Here is an 8530-nt window from a genome sequence, read left to right on the forward strand (position 1 = left end):
TGAAGATATATGGATTGATTGATTGTTGTAATGTATGACATTAGTTATTCAGTTAATTGTATGACATTAATTAATAACTTTGTACATCATTTTAATTCTGATCACATTTTCATTATGCAGGCTTTGGGCACGACAAATCAAAAATTAAAAAAACTGGGTTAAAGCTGTAAAGTATGACGGTCCAGTAAAAAAATTGGAAACACAGACGTCTAAAATAAAAACAACGTCGGGTTTTAAAAAGGCAAAAGACCGTAAAACAAAAAAACAACCATCTGAAACAGAAATCAAGCCAGTTTGCTTAAAATAAACCTTTGTCTAAAGAAAGAAATAAAGGCCGTTCAGTTCCATTAACTTTTGTGACAGATGTTCTACACGTCGGCTAGTCTAAAACAACTGACATCTCCGAGCATACATACTTCAAGGAAGGTTAAACAAGCGACTTTTAAAAGGACAACCATGTCATTATGTAATCAAAACCGACGTGGTAAGCAATTACAACGTCAAGCAGGTGGATCTCTATACATAGTGAAATAATTAACCACGTCCTTTATTTTAATGCCACTGACGTTGTATACATAATCCATGTCGGTTGTTTTCCTATCCATGCCTTCAAAATTATTTATAACATCATCCCTTGACAAAAACCGATGTGGGCACAATTTTGTACGTCAATATTGAGTAATATTATGTCATTTTAAATCTTTTAAACGTCAGTTATTTAGAAAAAGTGACGTCTAACTCTGTCAAAAGGCCTTCTTTGTACAATTTAAACGACGATTCTCACAAGAAACAGATGTGGAATAAACTTAGCACGTCGGTTTTTATTATATTCCGCAACGTGGATAATAACATAAGCATCGATGATGCCAGGTGCAGGACATGGTTATGGCATGTTATGACGGTTATTGAGAGACAAATGACATGTAATACTCTTTAAACGTTTGTTGGTTTGTGTGCACGTCGTCGTTTATGTTTTAGACGTCGGTGTCTTTGTTTGTTTAACTTAGTATAAATTAACCACGACGGTTTCTAGCTTATCCAAGTCTTTTTTCCTTCATTTAGGGACGGGGATAATTATCTGTACATCGGTTCTTCTTTTGATTTTGACATGTAACACTCTTTAGACGTCTCAGTTTTCATAAAATCGCCGTCTAATGTTGTCGAAGATTTCATTTTAGGCTAATTATATAGTAATTACACGTCGGTTCGTAATAAATCGGGACGTTGAATGCCTTAATGACATCGGGTATTAACGGTTGTTGTTTTTTGTACAAAAGATGGCGGTCGATTTCACGACGGTTGGAAAACCTTCTAGACGATGGTGGTTTCACGTCGTCTATTTCGATTTTTGTAGTAGTGTTATTTCCACAGTATATACACTACAAGAAAATTGAGTATTAATGCACGCCGTAAATGTGTTTTTTCATCCTCTTTTTACGACATGCATTCACAGTGCGCCTGAAATGGATTTTTTTTCCTTGTTTTACGGTGTGCTTTTACAGCGCTCCGTGATTTTTAAGCAATAATGGCATGCCAAAAAAGAAAGCCATAAAAGATGACACTATTAATGTTGTGCAAAATATGGACGCCATGAAATGTAATCCTATTAATGGCATACAAAATATGCATGCCGTGAATACAAAACTAATTATTTGTTTTGTAATTTTTTGGTTGTTTCGCTCTATTTTAAGTTGCCTGCGAAACTACACTCCTTTTGCTCATACAATTTCACTAAAATTATTCTTTGGAAATATCTCTCTCTATACCCATCGATTCTCTCTGTCCAAACCCTATCCCCCATTGAATCTGCCTCCAAGCTCTACCACCGTCGTAAGCACTTCGTCTCTGTCGCCGTTGTAAGCACTTCGTCTCTGCGTCTAAGTTCTACTGGTTTCTCTCACCCGATGATTCTTCGTCTGTTGCCGTCAACCAGAAGAGGGACCTCACACCTCTCTCTCTCTCTCTCTCTCTCTCCTTCTTCAATTTATTGATTTTGACTATAATTTTAGATACACTTTCTTTGAATTTGAAAGATATGGGAACCTCGTAATTTCATATACAACTTAGGGATTGCCCATTTGCTAATGACTAAGCAAGTTGATATAGTCTGCTAAGTTAAATGTGTAAATTCCTTTAGAAATGTAATTAGTTTGCAGCTCTGATAATGATAAAAAGACTCATGCATCATCTATTTTTGCTATGTCCTGCTGATTCTTCTTTACGGGCTAGATTGTTTTCGGTGGCTGGAAATGCGTAGGGAAATTACACTTCCTGCTGATTCTTCTTTATGGGCTAGATTTTGAAATTTTTCGATGGAAAAAAGAGGGGTGTTGGGCTGGGTTATTGTGCTGGGTTAATTAACTTGGATGTTGTCATGGATACCAAAATTTAGCAAATACATATATGTATTTATATATGGGAACAAACCCAGCTTAGATGGGACCACCTTGCATATGCATGATGCATATCTCTGAATCAACAGCTGCCAATTAATCTCTGTAATTTGACCAACCTTTTTTTGTTTTGATTCAAACATTTTTCCCTCTTTCAATCCTCGGTTGGCCTTTTGGGTTTTCTGCTCAAAGGCAAAGGCCATTATTATGTCACTATCTTCTTCACACCCACATACTTTATGATTTTACTCACTGATAAGATTGTGGAGTTTATTTATTTGCATGTATTTGAAGATTATTAAATTTTTCTCTTGACAAAATGATTATTAAAATGATTAAAATGTATGATAGGCCTTGATCATTGATCTTAATGCTGGAAAGTGAAATTTTTTTAAATGGAACGTAATGAATCTAACTAAAGCTTTTTCTTTTCTGAAACTGCATATGGTACACTGTTTCCATATCAAACATATACAATTTATGATATGTTGTGTAGTTCTTTGATGGAAAATTTCTCCCCACCAAGTGTGTAGCTCTGAGTTTTCACAAAATGATGTAGGGGTCTCTGTTCTTTGGAATGAGTTATGTTCACATTCTCTGTGAAGGATGTCCATTATTTCATAAGAGGATGTTCAATGTATTCATATGCCTATTACCTTCGTATATGTGATTGTGGGCCTAAGAAATATCTAAAGAAACATGATTGTTTGGTTAAATCCCAAAAAAGTGGAGAGGAATGAATAAATTGAGTATTGAGTCCAATTATAACCAGGTTTTGGTGTGTCTTTCTCTGAAGCTGTGTATTCTGTGTATAAGCTTATATTGAGAAACCTTTTTTTGTGGGAATTGTTAGATGGATCTCATACCAGTTATATGCTTTTCTAGACCATAGATATCTCAAATTTCGTTTCTTTTTATGAAAAAATATATAGCTGTTAACCTTTTTTTTTTCGTTATGGTTTTTTTTTTTTCCATGTGTACCAGGTCAGAAAAATGAGATGATTGTCATGAGGCAGATTGTTGCTTTGAATGTGCTAGAGGAGTAGCATATTTGGTGCAATAAGCTTATACTTGCTGGTATTTTGTTTCTTTCAACTATGTGATGGTTCAATTATACTTGCTGGTATTTTCTTTCTTTCTTTAACTTGATATTGTTTTGTGTGATCAGTTGTGTCGTGTGGTGGATGTTTTATATGAAATATATCCATATAACCATTATTAGGACTAATAATTACTTGTATGACGTGTGAAGTGGTTTTTTATTTTTTGTCCTCATTGTTTTGTGATGTATATTGATTCCCTTATCCGTATTAATTCATCCATGTCTGTGGACTTTTCAAGGAAAGACAAAAAGAAGCCATTATGGATAAAGAATGGGTGAACTTTTCAAGGGTAATTTTAAAGTCCCAAACTTTAGATATTAAGATAGTGTATATTACATGTATAATTCCTTAGTAAAATGATGAGTTTTTTTATATATAGAGATTCTAGAGTGTAACGTAATGGGGCCAAAGGGTTTGTTGATACGGTTCAAGCTAATAACGGAGATCCAAAAAAGATTCAATGCCCGTGCAGTTGTTGTTTAAACCTACAACATCACCATCATGGTATAGTTTATGGGCACTTGGTCATGAATGGAATGGATCCTACGTATACTAGGTGGATCTTTCAGGGGGAAGAACCAAGTTCATCAGTACAAGATGAATATAGGGAAATGCCAGAGACATATTTCATTTATAGAGATGCATTCCTTCAAGATGATGATGTTGTTGAACCTACACAAGATAGAGAAGAGCTGAATTTTAAAAATTTAGTGGATGACGCAGAACTTCCCTTATACACGGGTTGTTCTTACACAAAGATGTCTGCAATTGTTGTCTTATACAAGTATAAGGCTAGGCATAGTCTAACTGATATAGCTTTTGACGGGCTTCTTCATCTTCTTCATGGTTTTCTACCACGTGATAACAGACTTCCAAATTCTTTGTATATAACCAAAAAATTACTCAATGATTTTGATCTAGGATATGAGAAGATACATGCTTGTGTGCAAGATTGCTGTTTATTTAGAAAAGATTTAAAGGAGAGGGAGACATGTCCAAAGTGTGGTTCTTCACAGTGGAAAATTAATGAGCGTACCAAAAAAATTCAACAAGGAGTCCCTCCAAAGATCTTGCTTTACTTTCCAATCATACCAAGATTTAGGAGAATGTTTAAGTCACCGGAAAAGGCAGAATCATTACACTGATAGAAGTCATGACGGTAAGATGCGACATCCAGTTGACGCATTGGCATCGAATGGGATTGATAATAAGTGGCCTTCTTTTGCTTCAGATCCACGTAATCTTAGACTAGGCCTTTCATCTGATGGATTTAATCCTTTCGATGATCTTAGTTCTAAATATAGTTGTTGGCCCGTGATTTTGGTTGCATATAATCTCCTCCCATCTCTATGCATGTCCAAGGAGAATTTAATGTTGACATTACTCATCCCAGGGCCAAGGCAACCCAGAAACGATATAGATATATATTTGGAACCACTTGTAGAAGATTTGAAAGAGTTATGGATCAATGGTGTAAGTGTTTATGATGCTTTCAACAAGTCCACATTCAATCTGAAAGCATATTGATGTGGACAATAAACGACTTTCCAGCTTATGGGAATTTGTCCAGATATTCCACGAAGGGTTAGAAAGCATGTCCAGTGTACGGGGTTGACACATGTTCAAAGTGGCTGACTCATAGTAGAAAGTGTGTGTACATGAATTATAGAAGGTTTCTTGCACACAACCATCCATTTTGAGGAAAAGCAGGGTGGTTTGATGGACTATAGAATGTGGACAAAAGCCTAGAACATTAACCGGTTCAGAAGTTCTTCAAGTTGTGAAGAATTTCAATAATGATTGGGGAAAAGCAAAGAAAAAGATCAACACAAAAAGGAAGAGAAAGACAGATAAATATTCTATATGGCCTTGGAAAAAGAAATCAGTTTTCTTTGAGTTGCCTTATTGGGAGGTTTGTCATTTTACCTCTGATTTTTATTCAATTTTTATTCAATTTTATTAGGATTTTTATTCAGTTTTCTTTGTTATCTTTATTTCCATTAGTTATTGTTTATTAACTAATTTGTTTACTCATCTAAATAGTTTTGTTTGTTTAACAGAGTGAGAGTGAAGATTGAGCAGACATAAGTAATGGTTGTTGAAGTAAGTTATAGTTTAAGTTTTTTTTTTTTAAATACCAGATTTTGAATTTGCTGATATTTTAAATTTTCATATGTTTTGAAGTCCTCAAAACAGGGAAAAAAGAAAGCAAAGAAGCAGCGATTGGATGTTGCTGCTGCTGCAACAATTGTCGCAGCAAGGAATAGATCCTTGCGTATATCAGATAGAGGTTCTAATTCTCCATCTCGAGATGAACCCAATGAAGTACCAATAGTCAAGGAATGCAAGAAGACAACTCTAACAAAGAAGCACCAAAGAAGAAGACTTAGGGGTAAGGCAAAGTTGTTAAGTCTTACCAAAGGAAAAACGAAGGGGTCTCGTGTTGTTGTAGAGTTCAATCTGGCAGACCAACCATTTAGAGATAATGCAGCAAGATTTTCTTCATTCCTAGGGATCACAGCAAGAGAACTAGTGCCAATAACATTGAAGAGTTGGAAAGATATGTCAGACAATTTTATAAATCAAATATGGGAACATATCACGGTCTTGTATAGCAGAGCCTTCACACATCCATATTATATTTTATTTCTCATTTCCATCTAAAGTAATATGTATGTTTTTTATTTTTTTATTTTTGTAGCAAAAGTTCAGTCTTGATGATTGCCACAAGAAATATACTTTTTGAAAGTTACACAAACTTTGGAGGGATCATCGATCTAATTTAGTGAATATGGTGATGAAGTAAGCTCAAGTGGTTGGCCTACCACGCCCTACTTCTCTTCTCAAACCGGACAATGTAAAAACTATGGACGAATGGATCTCATTTCTTAAAGAACGAACTAGTCAAGAAACTAGAGTAAGTGTGTCTTTACTTTTTCATCTTTATTGTGTCTTAATCTTTGCTGTTGGCTGCCATTGATGATGTTGTAGATATTGATTGAGTGATACATCTTATATTTGGATATTTACCTATGTTTGTTGGGTCAAATTGATTCATATTTTAGTGTTAATTTGTTATGCTCTCTCTTGGCATAGGGAAAGTGTCAAAAGTTCAAGGAAATGAGGGTTAACACAAACTTTAGTGCATAGAACGAGTCGTAAAAGCTTTGCCTGCATAGAGGATGAACTGGTAAAAATGATATTAGTTTGATCTCAATTTGTAGTGTGAGTATTGAATTTTTTTTTCCTTTTTGCAGCCACAGAAAAGTGAGACACCTGATGCAATTTCAAGGACTGATGTTTGGATCTATGGATACGAAAAGAGAAAGAAGAATGAGGATGATGACGTTGAGGATCCAGATTTAGTGGTGAAAACTGTTTGCTGCATATTTTTAGTGTTTATCCTGTGATTGATATTTAAGTTTTTATTTTTCTGGTGGTCAATTTTCAGAAAGAAGTGAAAAAGTACAAAAAAGAACAAGGACAACAAAAATGTTCTATTACAGATGATGCTGTAGTAAAAGTACTCGGTCCTGATCCACGAGGAAGAGTAAGAGGAATGGGGTTTGGGGCAACGGTTTCAAAGATTGAAGGTCAAGTTCGTGTTCGTGATCAATTTAATAGATTGGAAAATGAGATTATAGAATTGAAAAACCAAATGACAGATCTTCTTACTCGAATAGTAAAGGGGAGATTAATATTGTAACTCCTATTCATATAACAAATATTCTTACTCGAATACCAAATGTTTGAGTTATAAATTTGTTATTCAATTAATGTCTTCCTTAATGTTATAGGAGAAGGAAAACTAAGTGTCCAATATTCTGCTAATGAGAGTGTACAAAGCAAACAAAAGGTAAATAATAATGTTCAAAATTCTGCTAATGAGATGGCACAAAGCAAACAAAAGGAAAATCCAGCTGAGAATGCAAAGTGTAAACTGTTAAATTGGATTGGGACAAGTGAAGTTGTTGGAATTAGGGAAATTGCATCAACTGATCCCAATTCATTAGTCCATCATGTGCCTCTTGGTCACGAGTGCTGGAAAGTTTGGGTGAATGATGTAATGGATGATAATATGGCCTTGTTTCGACCAGCATGTGAGTTCTTTCTTCTTCGTGAAGCATTAGGAACTACGATTGCATGGCCTATCAAGTACATCAAATTGTGTTAGCGTTGCATCTTTGAGGTAAATTCTTTTTTCTTCTTTTACATGTAGATGGTATAGTTCTCATTGTACAATAATCAAGTCATGACTGTGCATAATCAATGTTAAAAGAGCATAATATATCATTGTATTATATCATTTTATATATACGTCTAGTGCATAATCAAGTCATGAAATTTTCATGTTTTCTACTCATTGGGATCCACCTTTGTTGTGATTTTAAAAAAGAAATGACTTTTCTATTTATATATTTGATATTCTGCAGGTTTTTCTCAAAGGGTCAAAGAATGCTCATGAATATTGTCTACTGCTAAAGGACATTATTTTAGCATAGGTTCATGTTAGAGACTTATTTTTGTTGCTAACGTCACTAGTGAATGAATTCGAGGCTATGAAAATGTTTGGGAATGTTTGGCAGCACTCTTATGTGTTTCTTATGTACTCTTAAGAGTTCGTATTTTGAATTGATTATGATGGTGATTTCAATGATTAGTTTTTTTTTATATATCTTATATATTTATCTGAACTGAAATGTGTTTCTTTGTTAAACCCAAATGCCAGGGTTAATAATGAAGAAATGTACATTACTACGTTTTACTTTTTGCGTGACGACATTTTGCACGACGAACAAGAATTCGTCGCCCAAAATGCACTACAGCAATGAAAAATATTATTCGTCGCGCAACCAACCGAAAAATGGTGCGACCAAAATTTACGTCGAGCAAAAAGTCTTAGCGCAGCAGAAAACTTATTCGTCGCGCAAAGTGAGGAAGAAAAACGGGGGTTTTTTTATTTTGGAGCCAAATACTTACGCGACGACAAAAATCGTCGCGCAAGAAAACCTAGCGTGACGGTTGGACATTTCG

General features: G+C 34.8%; 1 protein-coding gene across 4 annotated transcripts; it reads left to right on the top strand.

The window, feature by feature from the left end:
- The first annotated feature begins 1685 nt into the window (after positions 1–1685).
- On the top strand, positions 1686–8171 carry LOC117623100. 4 transcript variants are annotated; one of them, XR_004585082.1, is made up of 9 exons: positions 1686–1856; positions 3378–5408; positions 5557–5599; positions 5681–5888; positions 6198–6413; positions 6593–6686; positions 6754–7198; positions 7294–7685; positions 7930–8171. XR_004585082.1 is itself a non-coding variant. In XM_034353955.1 (5 exons), the coding sequence occupies exons 1-4, from the start codon at positions 6363–6365 to the stop codon at positions 7325–7327; spliced, it is 447 nt and encodes a 148-aa protein (XP_034209846.1). In that variant the 5' UTR covers positions 5607–6362; the 3' UTR covers positions 7328–7685; positions 7930–8171. The 4 variants fall into 4 exon arrangements, 1 of the variants encoding a protein (XP_034209846.1); XR_004585080.1 differs by having other exon boundaries at positions 5681–6413; XR_004585081.1 differs by having other exon boundaries at positions 3378–3470; positions 5681–6413.
- Positions 8172–8530: the final 359 nt, after the last annotated feature.

The sequence above is a fragment of the Prunus dulcis genome, chromosome 3 (assembly GCF_902201215.1).
Source record: "Prunus dulcis chromosome 3, ALMONDv2, whole genome shotgun sequence".
Classification (NCBI taxonomy): domain Eukaryota; kingdom Viridiplantae; phylum Streptophyta; class Magnoliopsida; order Rosales; family Rosaceae; genus Prunus; species Prunus dulcis.

What these genes read in the sequence shown, in the direction of transcription:
- LOC117623100 (XM_034353955.1), top strand. Translation starts at nt 6,363, where the DNA reads ATGGACGAATGGATCTCATTTCTTAAAGAACGAACTAGTCAAGAAACT. An exon ending in GAACTAGTCAAGAAACTAGA is followed by an intron (nt 6,414 to 6,753) that starts GTAAGTGTGTCT and finishes TCCTTTTTGCAG; the next exon opens with CCACAGAAAAGTGAGACACC. An exon ending in GTAAAGGGGAGATTAATATT is followed by an intron (nt 7,199 to 7,293) that starts GTAACTCCTATT and finishes TTAATGTTATAG; the next exon opens with GAGAAGGAAAACTAAGTGTC.